Raw genomic sequence first — 18,902 nt, 5'->3', positions numbered from 1 at the left:
CATCCCGCAGTGGGATTCGAACCCCTGACGTGAGAAGCAGCCCCTTACTCCGCGACTCTAGTTCTAGGAAACCAGTTTACCTGCTCTGCTTTTGCAGTTGTTTTGAAGCAGAGCTGTAAATGAAAAACGTGTAAACCAAGAGGTTTGCTCTGCATGTCTGCAAGCAGACAAATTGTTTGGACCTGTTCCATTTCATTCTGCAGACGTTACTGACCATTCTGATATGAAACTACATGGCTACAAAGTGAGAGCAGGCAAGATTAGCAGATGGTGTAATCTCTCTGTCTGCTCTGCAGTGTAAAATGCAGACCAAAAAAATCAGCTGCATAAGCAGAGCGTGTGAACCAGGCTTTATACTAGCCCTTCGCGGGCAATGTAGATAATTACCGGTATATGGGTTAGAAATATAAGAGTACCTGTACCTAAGTTGTATCAAGATAAATTAAGATACATGTATGTCTTAAGAAATGTTTCAAGACATTTCTTAAGATTTATCTTAAGGATCTTTTTTCAATAAGAATGCCAGCTATTTTGACAGATGACACAATGTTTTATTATCTAATTAAATCTGTGATTCATGAATTAACAATATCAGATATTATCGAATTTTAGCTGAATTTCACGCATGGAAGTAGCGAAAATGTTTTACACGTTCTTTGAAAAAGAAGACACGGTCTAAGCACCTTGTGGGGCAAAGAAAATCAAATATTTATCACGGCATCGGTACGAATTTCTGAAGCAAGCAATTTCAGTGGAGCAATGCATAGGTAGAAATATTGCTTTCTATTTTCAATCCGTGGTGGTACTATATTCACGGTGCATGCCATATATATACATGCACCGTTAATCTCCTGATATGCCGCGGCTTAGTCCCAAGAAAAAATAATTTTGTCGTAAGGCTGAAAAGAATATAATTTTTATGATAATGGAATGTAAGTGATACCGTGACGCATGACACAGATTTCTACAAAATAGGCCTCAGACAATTCTCTAATTTATATATACGAACTGCTAATTAGTTTTAGATCCGTAATTTCAGGTCATCAATTACACAATGTCAAAGTCAAAAAAAGATCAAGTGTCAGTAAGCTTTGTATTTCAAACACATTTGAAAATAAACCCTATCCTTGACTACATAGGGAGATCACGCCATTTTCATATAAGTGGCCAGTTCTTTTACCTTTAAAATTTCAAATAGTAAGATCAAATTTCAACTTTTGGGGGATCTGAACAGATCTTGAATCAACTGCAGAACTAATTTTTCCATCAACGGTTCAGATATGTACATAAGGAAGTATAGAAGAGAGTTAGAAAACATGCATTTGTAATATGAAATGACTCAGTAAGTGCTTATAGACAAGATCAGGGAGGCCCCACAAAAGTTATCTATAGTGATCCACTTAAAAAATGGGTTAGTGTCGCTTAAATTTACACAGACATTGTCGTCTGCAAGTTTATTTGAGATGGTTTTTCTTCAAGGCGAGATAGGGTAACGTTTTAAGAATTTTTTTAAATTTAAAAATCCCTTGCTTATAGCTAGCAATGCATGAGCAATAATGATCCTTTTGTCAGATCCCGTAATAGACTTTTTAGGACTAATCCAATAAACCTATTTAACTCTGATTTTATTTTTATATATGCAGTGTTTCCTGGAAGGCTATTTAAAAAGAGACTTTGAAATAGAATACGATTTTTTTTTCTGATTACAAATCTTGTGAATAGTAAGTTTACGTGAACTATACACGTTAAAAAATTCATAAGGGTGACTTTTTAAATTGTACCTGGCGTTAATGACATTTGCTATTGATACACCTGATCGATGAGGATTTCTTGGTCGTAATGTTGTGCATCGCAACTTCCCTCGCTCGCCTCCAATTTCCGAGTCGTCACGTTACACAGTGGTTAAACCACTTGGGGCCCCAGTGGAGTTGTTTACAGTCCCCACGTGGAAGTTATTTATGTCGGAACAGTTGGCTATGCACCATGTCGGGAAAGTCTGCCCAATATAAAGTGGTGGTGAAAACTGGCGACAAAAAACGGGCTGGCACGGACGCTAACGTCAAAATCATTCTACATGATTCAAAGGGACAACAAACTAAACCCGCCAAGTTAGACAATTTTTTGCGTGACGATTTTGAACGTGGTCAGAGGGACAAATTTACTGTTAAAGATGCTGTGGATTTGAACGAGATACATCAGATCGAACTTTGGCGCGATGGTGCGGGTCTCTATAGTGATTGGTTCTGTGATTACGTCGAAGTGACCAATTCTCGCACGAATCAGGAATTCGTCTTCCCAATTTATCGTTGGATCCGCCCAGAGTACCATTATCTTATTGAGCACCTGGACACATTCCTTCCTCAAAATGACCCTCATAAAAAACAACGGAACATGGATCTGGAGGACATCAGGGAAAAATACCAATATACTCAAAGAGCCCCCGGGTTTCCTTGTCAGGTTTGTCACAGAACATTTTTTTTCTGTCCAGATTTTATATATTCGTATGTAGAACGAAAGTGTTGAATAAATATTTATGTTAATTGTGCTATAAAAGTGGAAATTAACTGATAAGGTTTACACATGATTGCTTAAGGCAAACATCAACAATGATAAAATGCCAAATTAAGAGGACAGGTAAAATCTCCACTTTTAATAAAACAGCACTCTATTTTATTTTCCCTTTTCGGAAAAAATTCAATTTACCCCTTTGTTCAGATGATGGAAGTTTAAATTTATGAAAATTTTACGAATGTTTTTACAGTGAGGTTCTTGTTGGATTTCCTTTTTTGTGGGAAGCTATTTCCTGCGGCCTAACGTTATTTCGTGTTTGTGATTCAGGGGGATTTAAGAATTACACATAGCAAACGTGTGTCAATGTATACACTATAAAATAACTTCGCCAGTTGCCGAATTCAATACCTGATGGCAAATATTCTATGATTCACAAAATATATATTTTTTTTAAATGTAATATTTAAAGAATTCAAAGACAAGGAGTTTGGTTAATCTGAGATCTATTTAACCAAGGTTTAATAAGGGGGCGGAAGGTCAATTCAAATATTTGATGTTCCGAGAGCGTAAATTAGAACTCATTTCCTGTGAATTTCTTTATGAAGTTTTTTCCAGTGATCGTTTGATCCCCGATAGAAGAATTAGGACCCTCCGCCTCTGAGCCAGTGTGCTTTGGTTTAAACATTTTAAAGTTATTTATAAACAACATTAAATAGTTCTACAAAGAAATGGGTCATTATTATATACTTTTGACATGATGTATCGTTTATTATAACCCCCCCCCCCCCCGCTTGAAAAGCTGGAGGGTATATAGTAATCGGGATGTCCGTTCGTCCGTCCGTTTGTTGCTTTGGGGTACCCATATCTTATCTGCAACTTCTCTCATACCACTCGAATGAAATTTGATGAGACTTTCACAGAATCTTTATAACTTATTGCCATTGTGCACTTTCTATTTTGTACTTTTTGATCCGACACATATTTTGGGTTTCCCATAGCAAAACATGGACACTGCCATTATATTCATATGGAAGGCTAGTCCGAAAAATCTGACGTTTTCCTGGCTTTTTTACGATTTTGATATTTTACATGCACGTAAAATATCAAAATCGTAAAAAAGCCTGGAAAACGTCCGATTTTTCAGACTAATGGAAGGCGGGGGCATCATTTAGTGAGCTCACTGCTCACAGAACCTCTATAGTTTTACCATTTGAGCGCATAGGGTTAAATTCGTAGAAATCAAGAACATATTCACCTACCCGGATATTTAAAGATATACAAGATATATGAGCCAGACTTTTTTTTTGGTTACAAAGATATATGATATTGCATATGGTTCCTGGTTATCAGAGAGGTTTCAGATTTTTTATGGATCTGCATTATGCGACTCTGGACATATACGTGAAAATGCCGTGATCTGGCACATTTCTCAATCTTGAATGTGATAATAGGATTTTATTATATATCCGTTCATCCATCTTTTATTTCCTGTATTATACAGATTTTTAACATGATATAAATAGATTATAACTCAAACATAATATTATAAGAAGAGAAAAAGAATGCATACGTAGTATGAAAAAGAAAACAACCCAAAAAGAGAACAAAAATAAATATACAAAACTGCAAAATGCAGAGAATAATGCACATAACATATACACTAGTTTATGGTAACGGATAGCTAGGCAATGTTCCTGTTCCTTAAGTTGAAAATGCACACGCGCTGGAATAATTTAGATAGATGTAATAGATCTATGACTATCAGTATACCTATATCAAATAATAAAAAAATATCTTCTAACGTAAATTTGACATTGGTCTAAATCTAGATTCGTATAGAAAAAAATACTTTGCAAAAGATAGTATTTAAAGTAGTGACTAGTGATAAAGAAAAGTTCAACTTGAGGATAGTATACGTATTTACCGGTATATAGAAACTTTTACTTGCTTTTCTTTATCACTAGTAAGACGGTATATATCTACACTACAGACAAAGTTTCCAAAATAGAGTAAATTGAATTATACCTGTTACAAATGAAACAAGAAAACATTGATGTAACCATCAATTGTCGCCCGGGAAATATATAAAGTAAACAATGAAAATGAGTCTTGCTCATCAAACCGCTTCGATGAGACCGTATAAACCGAGGCCCCGTGTCACAGCAGGTGTGGCACGATAAAGATCCCTCCCTGCTCAAAGGCCGTAAGTGCCGAGCAAAGGCCTAAATTTGCAGCCCTTCACCGGCAAAGGTGACGTCTCCATATCAGTGAAATATTCTGGAGAGGGACGTTAAACAGTATACAATAAATCAATCAATCAAACCGCTTCGATATGTGTGAAAAGGCATGCGTATTATTGATGGAGACGATAGTCGTGAATATTTTGAAAACTTGTAGTCGGATAAAAATCAATCAAAAACGATACAATTTTAAACTTGATCAATTCCTCAAGTAAAGTTTGGCTGCATAAAATATAAATTGAAGTTAGACACACGCATCACCTATTTAAAAATGTATTAATTTTCAATTTTAGAATATAAAACATGAACTGTGCAGAGTACATTTTTATCCGAGAATTGAAATTTGATGTTCTAAAAAAAGGGACCTGTCTTTTTTCGATAGTAAATGATAATCAACTTTGTATATTAAATGTGAAAAACATATACATTTTTACAGATTCACTTCATGGAAGTAAATATATTATGTATCTCGTAATTTATAAACGGAAAGAACATCCTGATTAACAATCTTTTGAATCTTTAGAAAACCTTTAATTCTAAATAACTACTCCCACCCCAATCCCCATACACCAACACTTGAACTTATATGTATAGAGCAGCCCGGTCCTCCGGGCTGCAATTAGAAAGCTTAGCTCTCTAAAAAGAGCACTTAGCAACGAATAAACATGCATAAGGGATGTTACTCAGTCTTGGTTCTTCAAGTGATGAGAACGTCTTCAATCGATTATGCTATACAGTTCGACTCCTCCAATTCCTGCATTGATACATTTCCACTTTTATAAATATTTCAGGGCGTACGCACTGCAGAGCAATGAAAAAAAGATAAAGCAGAAAACAATGGAACTTCGTTTAGAAGCTACAATTGGGTGTTTGTTAATTTTATCGATACTGTAAATAACGTATTTCTTTCTGAAATTTTTAAATCTTGAGTTGATTGGGTTAATAGTAAATATGAATATTGAAAATTAATACAACGATGGTGTGTATTGGATTAAAGAAACCACTTTTTAATTCTGTTAAAACAATAATTTAGCTGAAATGAAAAAAATAAAATAGATATAAACTAATAACCAATATTCAATTGAGTAGTAATTAATTAATAAACTGGAATTGCGGGACCTTGAACCATCTATCCTAGACGCAAAACAGTACTACACCGCTAGACTTCGCACCAAAAAGAAAGTCTGTCCGCTGTAAAATACTATCTTTTTTTTTTTTACTAGAAGGCCAAGTTTAACGAAATGAAAAGATTGACGATAAAGAGGGTGTTAGGTCTTTAAAAATTGTTAAACACAATGTACATTGTCATAAATACTACTTTTGGGTGGATTTTTCCTAGAGAGAAAATCTGCACTCCTGGATTAATCCATTTTTATGCCCTTCCTTCTCCAAAAAAGAGAGGGAATAGCGTTATACAGAACTGTAGCGTTATATATATTATTCTTTGACCATAACGACAAATATATAAAATCATAACGCTACATTTCTGCAGCTAGGAGGGAATATAATCAATATTGCTTTTCATCTCGCCTCTGTCTGTCGGTCGGTCTGTTTGTATGTCCACCAATTTAACAGTTTCCGTTCATTTCCTTCGCAGAGAAAGAATTAGAAGAGTCAAACTCTAGCTTAATTATATAATTTATATAATTTATGCACGTATTTGGAAATGTAATATTGTATTTTTATAAAAGGTATTAAATAAGGCTAAAAAATTTTCTCTGACACCGGGCATCTTCGAACGATTTGGGAAATCTTTAACTGCATTTTAAGCTCTTTAAGTATATGTATATGATTTTTAATCGTGCTTCAGTTAAGATCTGAAACTTTTCTAATTTTCCTACAATCAGCGATCCCGTTTGTCGTTTCCGTTTGATGGAGGGAACTAAATGATGGTTAATTTCCTTCTGCATCCATATTATAAAAAAAGAAGACACAACGACGGCTGGCTACGATGGAGCATAGCCTACCAAACGAACAGAATGACCTCCAGTATCAGCGGAGATGGATACCGTCTGTTTGCAGGCCCCCTCTGTATCTAAATTGCGCAGGGCACCTGCCTAACTATTTAACAAATTTTACAGATTAGCTTGTGTGTATTTTTTTTATTTCAATTGGCATAAGAATATACAACACTGTTGGATCCTGAGCCAAGATTCCAAAGATATACACGCAACTGCTGGATCAGAAGGTAATGAGGATTTTATAGAGAGGAGCACTTCTGAAAATTTATGAAATGGATTATGCTATTACAGTTAAAACAGGCGATCGTTTCTTATCCGGTACCGATTCCACAGTATATATTGTCCTCCATGGGAACAACGAGCGGGCAACGAAACCTGCCAATTTAGACAACATTTTCCGAAATGATTTTGAACAAGGAGCGACTGACGAGTTCTGCATCAGTAACGATGATATCGGCGATATTGAGTGGGTGGAGTTGTGGAAGGACGGATTTGGGGTGGCGGCGGACTGGTTTGTGGAGCGGATCACGGTTAACCAAGGAACAAAGACGTTTCATTTCCCGATTATGAAGTGGATCAAATCAGGTGTTCACTATCGGATTCAGCATTTAGACACATGTCTTCCCATGAATGACAGATTCCCCGACCAGCGAAATCAGTTTTTGGAGGAAAAAAGGAGCGTATACGAATTTTCCGTCAAGGGTCCGGGCCTCCCCGCCCAGGTAATATTAACATTGTCATACTAGCTTATGATTGAGAATGTATTTACGCATAAAAATACAAATTGCAATGATCTGAAAAACCATCATGCCGATGGATTAATTTTGAATTCAAATGTTTAATTTTGGAGGGCTTTTATAATCTTATTACATCTGGGCTTTGATCAACCTGTTGGGTGAAATTCTTGGAAGCACCATTGATAAATTTTATATGGCACGCAGCACGTATACAAACCGGTTACGTAATCTGAGGTATTAGAGCGCGGCATAAATATTCAAATCTTATATCCTCTTACTTACTACACGTACTTTTCAAAAGCCTCTCTCGTACATGTACATTGTAGTTCACCTTGCAATATTTTTTTTCAAAGCTAGACTTTAAAAAAATTCTTTTAATGTTTAAGCACTTAAATATTCAGAAAAAATTTACATTTTCCCATTTTCGATGTTGCAAATATACTCATACTGTAGATTTCTAATTAAACGCGAGGAATTAATTTCCGCGTAATTTCGCGATCGAGAAGCATCACTCGCGAAAAAATATTACTCGCTTTTATTTTTTTTAGTGCTGAAATCTATGTAAAATCTATTGAACAATCGTCAATTCGCGAATTATAATTCTCGCGATTTCACGTTTAAGAACTAGTTCGCGATAAAAAGTACTCGCGAAAAATAAGGAATCTACAGTATTACATGCACAAGAGATCAAAACTAGTCCTATTCTCAAGTGAGAACTTGAAAGTAAAACGATATATTCAGTTTTTCTTTATTTTTTCAAGCCCTGATTTAGAGGACCTTTATTCCAAGGGACAGTTTTTAAGAATTGTGAATATACATGTAGATAACATACATAACTTTTAATAATTATTGCGGTTTTTCATGCAATTTACCTTTACACTAAAATTAAAAAAAACATCCTTTGCAAAACAAAACCAAACAAACTTAAAAAAAACATATCGAACAACATAATAGTTAACATGTAAGGAGGCAAGGAGCGAGTTCTTTAATCAACACATTGTACTCGACAATCAGTTGTAAAACAGCAAGAGATTATCTATATTAGTTTAATAAATCAAAACTCGATAGCACCGGACTTAGTAACAGACGAACTTTTTCTGACTCGACCTCGACAATTCTTTGAAAATTTTGTTAGGTATTCCTTTGAACTATCTAATTATAAAAGGTATTCCAAACTCAGCTATATGTCTTTTCTGTGGGTGGTCAAAATCAATGGATTTTCCTCAATTTTTGTTCGAAAGAATTTATCATGAACTAGCTCTTTTATACATAATACTATGTTTATCACATAATTATATTTCACAAATATTTCACATTCTAAATCCGGTATTTTTGAAAAGATGTCCTTCCAGCATGAAATTATTTCACTCTAAACGATGCACGGTTCATTATAAAGACTCGACAAGACTTGACTTTTTCGGTTCATTGCAGATGGGGTACGTTGACACGTGACTTTTTTTTCCCAATTCAACTTCATTCATACGTACCCTGTTTAGACATTTTCGCTTGCAGTTGTACTTTACTACGTAAAAATATTTTCATATCCGCTAATTTTAATCTCGCATGACATTTAAATAATCCACGGTTCAGTGTAGTTTAAAACATTTAGCTATCTTAAGCCAGGTGGTTTACAAGTGTTTTACGGAGGGTAACGTTGTAATCTTCAGACATTCTGGGTGCATTATCTGTTGTGTGTGACATTGCAAGATCAATAACTTAGCCAAAGGTCGCAGGAAAGTACGGAAATTGAATCGACAAAACTTTCTTTACCTGCGCATCATTGCTGTTCGCAATCTAAGGAACCATTCCTTGGACTGGAATCGGAGTGTCTACAGTGAGTAGTGTTATGAACCAGTAAGGCCACGTGCGCTATGGGTAATTGTTGTGGCGCCCCCAAGGCCGACTATATGGTGTACGTCCGGACGGGGGATCTAAAAGGTGCAGGAACAAACGCTAACGTGAAGATACGTCTACACGACAGTGAAGGAAACGAAACCAATGATATCACCCTGGACAATTTTTTTCGTGATGATTTCGAAGCAGGTTCTTTGGATACATTCCACGTCCCTGAACTGAGAAACTTTGGCAATATTATATCTGAAATTGAGTTTTGGAGAGATGACTCTGGAATCGCAAGTGATTGGTATGTTAATAAAATTCTGGTGGAAAATCGGAAATCAAACGATATTTTTGTATTTCCGGTATACCGGTGGATAAAACCAAATTACCACTATAGAATAACTCACCTAGATACATCACTGCCTCAACAGGATCGACATGTGGAGCAACGTAAAATGGAATTAAATGAAAAGTGCAATTTATATCAACAAAGTGTTAAAGTCGAGGGGTGTCCATCCCAGGTAGGGCATTTTAACCAAAGAATCGCAAGAAAGAGATATAAGCACTATTACATGTAAGCACGTAAATTTAAGCCCTTGATAAATGGCGGAGCATTAAGAGTTGATGGCAGCCCCCCCCCCCCCCATCTTCGCTAGCCAAGGGTTTCTGATACGCTTCTCTCCTCATGAACCCTGAGGAGAGTAGCGTATCAGAAACCCTTGGCTAGCGAAGATGCCCCCCCCCCCCGGTTTTGCAGTTACTTTCTTGTCTATGTTCCTTTGGGGGGGGGGGGGGGGGGGGGTATTTCCAGTAGAACTAAATCACTGTTTATTGCTCCATCCGATATTCTGACTGTCTTTATATGACCTCAGAATGCTATTTAACTGTTGTATACAATTTGTGATACTGGTCATATCCTTATTGAGACCGCAAGATGGAGGTTTTTTTATAATTTGTAAAGAATACCCAATAAGTTCTATCGAGATTTTACCTCGACAGTTACAAAGTACACTACCTTAAAAAACCCCTCAAAATTCAACAAGTAAAATGTTGTCTCACCATGCTAACATACTGAACCAGAAATATCTGAATGGTAAAGATAATGCACTTGACGAAGTTTGGTGTCTGACAAGGAAATTTATTGAACATACACATGTATCTATTTAAAGCATCCTGTGAAGTGTCATAAAGAAAATATGTCTTAGTAGCATTAAGCAGAAATAATTTAGATTTGAATTATATATATAACACAAGCTTTGGGCGATGTGGTGTATATACGGTGTGTGTGGATGTTAAGACATAATAGAATTTTAATCTCAACGTCCACCTACGACTTCTGTTGGTAATATATCCAAACCAGTTATTATAAGGGCAACAGAAGAACTCAATACCTAGAAATATTAACCTGTGTTCTAGAAAGCGGAGAACATTTATAACAAAGAATTTGTGAAATTTCAAGCTGAAGGTCACCTCCGTGAAAGAGATTTCAATCTACTTAACACAAATTTCTTTTCTAAAAGTCACTCACATCAAAAACAAGGAGGCTTAAAAATAACTTGATTTTAATGAAACATGTCGGGATGGTGTGCTTTACCTTCAATAATGAATATATGGTAAATAGTAAAGGCTTAATTAAGCTGAAGGGATTGCCAAAGAATCACTTGATCCGCCACAGCATGCATCTGCAAACACAACATAAATTCTACTTTCATAAAAAGTACTGTATTTTCAACCGTTTAAATCGCCTTTACAGATGCTTCAAGCTAAAGATGGTTCTGGACTCAAAATTTGGCGTTTTTTTTTTTATTTGAAGTACAAGCAACAAAATTTAATTGAAAAAATGCTTTTATCTTATATTATTAGTATTATTTTTTAAACATAAAATACATAAAGAAAAAAATCACCACCTCTCATTTATCAATCAAAAAGTATTCATTCGTCTGTTATTTCCAAGATTTAAACAGATGAATGTAAATGCATCGATTACACTACATGTGTTATTTTGAGCACTTGTATACATGTACTTTTAAAAAGAGTCGGGATGAACACGGGACAAAATTTCTCATGTCAAACTGCTTCAAAGAAAATTAACAGAACAAAGAAATACGATACATCATATCATGTGCATGTTTATAATGAGCTCAGCTAACTGATTAAGATATTCCCATAAGAGATGTCTGTATACAGTTAATATGACACTAATTGTAGACACTAATTGTAGAATGGCAAAATTAACAGGAAGTTGAGAGTACCCTTTATTAAGGAATTATGAGCTGTAGAAGTTCCCATTGTGCTGATACACTAAACATTAATTGGGAAGTTTATAAATACTAGTAGTCTTAAACATTCAACAAAGTTAAAAAACAAAAGTTTGCTGTCCTTGAAAACTCTATAGCGTCTACTAGCTCAGGTTAAAAACTGCTGCATTCAAAATCGCAGCAGATAGCCTGGCGGCAAGACTAGGGAGAGCACTTCTGTGGAATTATCAATGTTCTTGGGGGGGGGGGGGGGGGCTTTCTTGGGTCACGTCCCCAGAACAATTATTTTGTCAACATGTTTATTCATTGAATTTTCTATATATTAACGAGTTACCCATGAAATTACGTCGCAAGGAACCAACAAAATTTTGCCTTCCCACGAAAATTGACTACTAATAATTAAAGTGATTCTATATCATTTGAATTGACGAAGCTAGTCTTAGTACTGTTCTCGACATTGTAACTGTACATGTTAACATGTAGCTCTACGGTAGCCACTGTGCTCTTGAATGCATCCATATTTTTTTCTTTCACATTGAGTTGAAATTTGAACTGAAATATTACCGATCATGCACGTTTGTAATTCTTTGCATAATTTCTGCTATGAAACGGAAAATGAATTTTAACTCAGTGTTATTAGAATATGCAAAAGCTCATTTTTTTGTCGGCCATTTTAATGTTCGACTAATTTGTTTTGAAGAATGTAAAAAAAAATTATATGAATAACAACTTAGGTTTTTCACCTTCTCTGTTCACGCATATAATTTTTTGCTTTAAGGTTGTCGATTTTCCAAATGAAATAATAATTGAAATGTACATAATTTCTGCATACCTTGAGGGGGAAAATTTCACAAAATGGCATTTTAAGTAGACACATTTACAAAGGAATAGCTCTTTTATCCCAGCAAGAGTTATCTTTCATATCAGAGGGTCAACGAACCTTAACATTTCGATTATTCCTAAGATATTTTATGCGACAACGTCAATCAGTGGCTTCCACAAAGACTTTTGGTAATACGCCTAAGTAGAGTTTTAACTTTTATTTTTTCGGTAAAAAAATTTTAGGCCGGTGATATAAAGCTGTATGTTTTATGAAATCGAAGATTATACATGCACGTACATTGTGTCAACCCTTTGCTTTTAATATGCCGGAAGATTGAACTAGGAAGTTGAGATTATGGTTGATCGTGAATCTTTGTTGTACATCCTTCCTTAGGAAGGATTTCTGGTACTTCTGACTTCTAACTATGAAAACAAGAAAACGCCTGTGTTGTGGTGGGGGAAAAGGGGGGGGGGGGTGAGGACGAGTTTAACATGTTAAGTAGAAAGCTTAATGCACTTTATATATGATTAATGCTAATTATTATTTTATAGAGATAAATCAATTGAGCACACAATGTATGACAAAATTCCACATTATAAGATTTGTATCACAAGTTAATCATTTGACAATAGCATCACTCATATATACAGCCTAATACGGACCAAACATCAAAGTGCTATATACATGTACACCATTTAAAGAGAAATTAATATCCCAGTGATTTGGACGAGGGTGTCGTAAAAGTCTCAAACTTTGATCATTAACGACTAAGTAAATTAAAGATTGACAGATAAATTGTAGTACAAATCTATGTTTCTAATACTGCCTCTCCATTTAAATTGAAATCTCCATTTCTTAAAAAAGGCTTCTATTGTAATTATTACTCTTTGCAATTGAAAAAAGGTATGCATTTTAATTTCAGGTGAAAGCTATCCCAGATGATGAACAGTTTTCATTTGACTACAAAGTATGTATAATACTTCCTTCTAGTTTCATTATATATTGAAAACAAATATATTTAGAAATAATTGGCATATAAGACTTCGGAGATCTCACTTCACACAAAATTAAATGTGATCGATTGTGTCTTCATGAGTGAATATTTTTTCTGATGATAAATCTTTTGAGAGGCTGCAACATTTGCCGATCTAATGTTCTTTTATCTCGCGAGATCTCCCGGAGAATTTTAGTGTGATCTATGTCCAGCAATATTCCGAAGGGGGTGATAATGTAGAAGATTTAATTCGCTGCACACCCTCAAAGGAAATAGAGTTCTTGTAAATAGATTTTAGATTAGTATTGATAAAAATTCCACCTCTTCAAAAAAGAATTATTATGGAAGGGAGTAATGGATCCGATCTTAAGGGGGGAAAAGTTAATCGGTGGAAGGTGGTGTATTTTTAGAATGTTATGTAATGATGTCTGTTATAAATTCCCCATACTCAGTATTGTCGTTATTTTTAAAAAGTCAGTTTAATTCAACCGATAAAAATGTGATATTTTATGATGTATAAAAAAGAAAGCAAGATGTGTTTGTGAAACACTGATGCCCCAATTGGCAGCTTATAGCGAGGGTTGAACTTTCTCAAGTGCAAGTCAAACTCTAAGGTCAAGGTCAGAATTGTTGGTATCCAGATGTCTTGGGAAGGGAATAAACTTGTGAAATATGAAACTCCTAGTACTAACTGTTCAAAAGTTATTGCCAAGTTTTTAAAACGTGGATCAAACTCTAAGGTCAAGGTCAAAAATATTTATACCCATGGAAAGATCTTGTCACATTTAATACACATGTGAAGTATGAAAGACTTAGCACTAACTGTTCAAAATTTATGGCCAAACTTAAAGTTTGGTAATTTTTGTAAAAGTTGGTCAAACTTTAAGGTCAAATGACATGTTAACCAAAGAAAGGTCCTGTCACAAGGATTGCATCTATGAAATATGAAAGCCATAGCCCTATCCACTCAAAAGTCATGGGCAATGTTAAAGTTTTTGCGGATAAACAGACAGACAGGCGGACGGACATGACAAAACAATATTAGTACAAGTATACCCCCGAATCTACGAGTACGTGGACAAAATAAATGAGCAATCGGTTTAATTGGGAGCATATTTACAAACAATATATATTATTATTACACACTGCACCTGTGTATTACGGTACGATATAAACTAGATAAAATTATGTTGTATTTTTTTCCATGGGTACACGATGGTTCATTTCAACTATGTCAGTCTCACTATATAAAGAGAATCTGCTGATATTTGTATACCTTGAAATGTATAAACATAAGAAAATGACCTACTGTTCCGTTTCCCTAGTGGAACATTGCAAAGAGGAAACTGAAGATGATAGCGGACTCCAAGCTCCAGTTACTGACCCAGGGAGGAAAATGGGAGGGGATCCAACATCTGACCAAGGTCTTCACTAACGCCTTCGGCGAGCCGCTGGTAGGTTATCAGACCAGATATTGTGTTCAAATGCAAAACGATTTTGGAAAACAACAGTAATTCCAACAAAATCAAGAATTGTACGTCTTCTTTGTAGGGGTGCAAACGATGGAGTAACGACATATTCTTTGGCTGGCAGAGAATAAACAGCATGAACCACTCTTTAATAAAACTTTGTACAGAAATCCCAAAAAAGTGAGTAATAATCATTGACATGATTGAAAATATTTCCCTTTCCTGTTTCACAGACACCTGATAATGTAAAAATTATGCATAAATTTTATGTGCCGAATGCCAATCAAATGCGCCCTCGTTCTTGGTGATTCTTTTGGAAAAGTAATTTTCTAACGAGCCTAGGTAGAAAATTTAATCATTTCTAAAATTAAGGGTTTTTTTTGGTAGGTTAGGGGTGACGGACATAATGCTGCAGCCCTTCCTGGAGGGATGGCCCCTTCATCAGGTGATGGAGGCCAAACGGCTGTTTATAGTGGACCTAGAAATATTACAGGATCTCCCCTGTAAAAACCCAGATTTCATAGTATGTAAACGACGCCGTATCTGTATTGTAAGATCGTGTATTTTTAGTATATCTTGAGTAACAAGTTAAAAATTATATATTTTTTTAAAGTGCCCGGTACCCATTGCCTTATTTTTTGTGAATGGTGATGGACGACTTGTTCCCATAGCCATCCAGTTGTTCCAACAGAAAGCCAATGACAACCCTGTACGTATTTCAGATTTACATGGTAGAGGTGATAGTAGGGGGGGGGGGGTACTCCTAGTCACAAGTAAATAAATGATCAATATGACCTTGTACTGCACATCTTTATTTTCAGATGTTCCTCAAAATGTGAACCTATTTTTGCATGTTCAGTGAAAGTTTGTTATTTTTTGTGTGGGTAGGTTTTCCTTCCAACAGACCCTCCCTACACCTGGATGATGGCGAAAATGTGGTATAACCTGGGGGACGCCAGTTATCACCAGTCCCTAACTCACCTAGGTAACATTCTAACCTACCGGGATTTACCTGGTCATTATTTCATCAAAATGTTTTATATCTCATAGTAATATACATCTCCTTTTTTTGTAGGCTACACACATCTGATTATGGAAGGAGTTTGTGTCGCATTTCATCGTAATCTTTCTCAATCTCATCCACTCTTCAAACTTCTAGCGCCCCATTTCTTGTACCTCATAGCCATTAACACGTAAGATGCCACATATTTACCAGTTTTGTGTACAACAGGTGCTTGCAAATGCACCCATGCTTCCCTGGGACATATGCAGCATTTTTGCCATATGCAACTACTGCAGCAATTCTTTATGCCACAATACCTCTTTTAGGAAAGAACGATTTCAGATATTTTAAAAATAAATACGATTAGTATGAAGTATAATGTTCACAACAGTCGTTGTACGGTTCAGGGCAGGTGTTTTTGACATTCACAAAACCTACATTATCCCTTTGTGGTTTATTAGACTTTTCATATTTAATCCGACTTGTGTGCTTTGACGTTAATCGATACCGTGAAGACTTTAAAATCAGATAATGAAATGTACAGCCGAAGTTAAATTGAACTTTAGTTTTCTTTTGTAGGCGGGGCCTAGAGCTCCTGGTGGCTCCGAACGGGTGGGTGGATAAAACCATGAACATTGGCATCAAAGGAATGTTCGACTTGATTGCTAGAGGGTATGGGCGTTATCTACAGTTTAAATTGCACTACGGAATTCCAACAAAATTACTAATCAAATTTGTTTGCCTATTTCAGTTGTTGCACTCAGTAGTTTATTTTATACAATCTTTTCAAGGTTAAAAGAATGGCGCATGGATATTCATGGTACACTTCCGGAAGATCTGAAAAGAAGAGGGGTGTGTATCTTAACTGATAAATATCTAAGAAAGAGTTTTTAAACAGATAGTAAAAGAATTTTTTTTTTCTTTTTCTTCCCTTAGGTCTACTGTCTCAATGGGAAAATTCTACCCGGTTACTACTTCCGAGATGACGCGTTACTCCTGTATGACGCCATCAAAAAATACGTCACTAAATACGTTAATCTTTACTACGGTAACTTGGCAATTATTTTATGTGTTTTGTGTACCTTCTGTATAAAATAAAAATGTTTTATATGTCTTGTTTTTTTTTATAATTAGCACTTCACACATGATAACGAATTTAATTGCATTGCTAGTTTTCCGTCTTGAAATACCGGGGTAAATTCATCAAGGTTCACGAAAAAGTTAACCATTTTGATTCTTCATTCTTGCCACAGATTCTCCAGAAACAATTGAGAAAGACTGGGAAATACAGAACTTTGGCCGTGAACTGACTCTTTCGCGCGAAGAAGGAGGATGTGGTTTACTTGTAAGTCTGAGCTAGGACAAAAGTGGTTTTGGTTGCTTTTGTGTTATTTGGGATGTTGATGACAATATAAGGTTCTTAATCTGTCGTTCTAGGGTGTTCCATTCGATGGTAAATTTAACAAGCCTGAACAGTTAATAATGGTGTTCACATGCATCATCTACACATGCAGTGTTGCGCATGCGTCTACAAATTTCCCGCAATACGACGAGTATGCATTCCCCCCAAATTATCCAGCTTCTATGAACGGAGTACCGCCCAAAGACAAGGTATTTAATGATTTCTAACCTTTGATAAAGACCATTTGTATATGCAAAATATACCTTGAGATTTAGTTTGGATATTTAAAAATATTCCAAATGTTTAACTCTTAAAATTCGTTTTATCTGCCATATGTATGTATATATATGTACATGTGTTTTTGCATGTTAATTTATGATGTAAATGTTTTCTTGTGATATTTTAACTGTGATAGTCGGTTTAAGAGCTCTACAGAGCTCATGTTTCTTGTTATGTAATGTATACAATGCCGACTTTAAATAAAATTTACTTACTTACTTAATTAACGTAATTGTATGATAACTGACGATCTGTCTACAGAGTCCGTTAACGGAAGAGGATATTTTGATGACACTTCCGGACAAAAAGACGACACTGGACGTCATGACGGTAACCAAGATTCTCAGCGATCGCGGTACAAAGAGTCTGGGCGACTTTGAAGTACAATACATATTTGATCCAGATGCAAAACAAATAGTCCAAGAGTAAGTTTATACATTTTTGAATGAAAAGTAAAATACTAGTACTTTTATTTATTGTTCAGACTTATCACCATCAAAAGGGCAATGCTAACTGGGTACTTTATATGTAATTGAACAGGTGCAGAAAAGTAATGCGGTTATCAAAATGATAAAGGGGCAGAGTTTTAACCGTTTGTATTGAAGAAGTAGCTCAGAATTTCATTTTTTTTTTTTTGGCAGGTTCAGAGCTGAATTGAAAGAAATAAGCATGAAAATCAAAAGGAGCAACGAACACAGAAATCCGAAATACGAATGGCTTGATCCTGAAGTGGTTCCGAATTCTATCAGCATCTAGAAGTAAAAGGGCCTTGGGTACATACTAGATAGTGCAATATGAATACCAGATGTATATAACGGAAGTACCACATTCAGAGCAATTTAACATTTTATTTAACATTTTATAAAATTTGTGTATTTACATTTTTTAGTATTTGTCATATACGTGTACATAAATGTACAACTATTTGTGACTAGATAATTTTGTTATCTTTATTATGGATTAATAAATGATTTTTTTCTACACTATTAGCTTAATGGTCATGCAACTGTTGTTTCTTTTTCTAAAAATTCTGAAGTATACGCAGATGTGCAAATAAAGGGAATCGAATTACTTGTATGTCTTTACAAATTATGATGAAATATTGGCAACTATATTTATTTGGAAAATGCCGATCCGAAACATTTATATTGTTACATGTATTATTGCTTTAGAAAATGCCAATTTTGATTTGATTAATTATACACACCTGTCTGCAAAGTTTGTTTTGTAATGGAAATCTATAATTTAACACAACATTGATAGTAGATTTTCCATCAAAAAACTCCAACTAGTCTCCTATTGCATAGTACTATCGGGGAAAGGGGAAAATTGGAAAATATTTTTCCAAATAGCATTAATCCCATGGTCTGGGAAGATGAATTGATC

General features: G+C 35.3%; 1 protein-coding gene across 3 annotated transcripts; it reads left to right on the top strand.

The window, feature by feature from the left end:
• Positions 1-1,758: 1,758 nt before the first annotated feature.
• LOC134233701 (allene oxide synthase-lipoxygenase protein-like) lies at positions 1,759-18,587 on the top strand. Of its 3 annotated transcripts, none has more exons than XM_062715691.1 (15): positions 1,759-2,457; positions 13,292-13,336; positions 14,689-14,817; positions 14,915-15,012; positions 15,220-15,355; positions 15,446-15,541; positions 15,721-15,817; positions 15,908-16,025; positions 16,415-16,507; positions 16,627-16,687; positions 16,772-16,883; positions 17,089-17,180; positions 17,273-17,446; positions 17,778-17,941; positions 18,158-18,587. In XM_062715691.1, the coding sequence occupies exons 1-15, from the start codon at positions 1,840-1,842 to the stop codon at positions 18,270-18,272; spliced, it is 2,148 nt and encodes a 715-aa protein (XP_062571675.1). In that variant the 5' UTR covers positions 1,759-1,839; the 3' UTR covers positions 18,273-18,587. The 3 variants fall into 3 exon arrangements, with proteins under 3 accessions (XP_062571675.1, XP_062571677.1, XP_062571676.1); XM_062715693.1 differs by lacking the exon at positions 1,759-2,457 and adding an exon at positions 6,729-7,434; XM_062715692.1 differs by lacking the exon at positions 1,759-2,457 and adding an exon at positions 9,174-9,809.
• The last annotated feature ends 315 nt before the right edge of the window (positions 18,588-18,902 follow it).

The sequence above is a fragment of the Saccostrea cucullata genome, unplaced genomic scaffold (genome assembly GCF_032062105.1).
Source record: "Saccostrea cucullata isolate Sc308-1 unplaced genomic scaffold, CSIRO_AGI_Scuc_v1 ctg145, whole genome shotgun sequence".
Classification (NCBI taxonomy): Eukaryota; Metazoa; Mollusca; class Bivalvia; order Ostreida; family Ostreidae; genus Saccostrea; species Saccostrea cuccullata.
The sequence above is the reverse complement of the archived record's forward strand: the minus strand, read 5'-3'. Positions and strand labels throughout refer to the sequence as shown.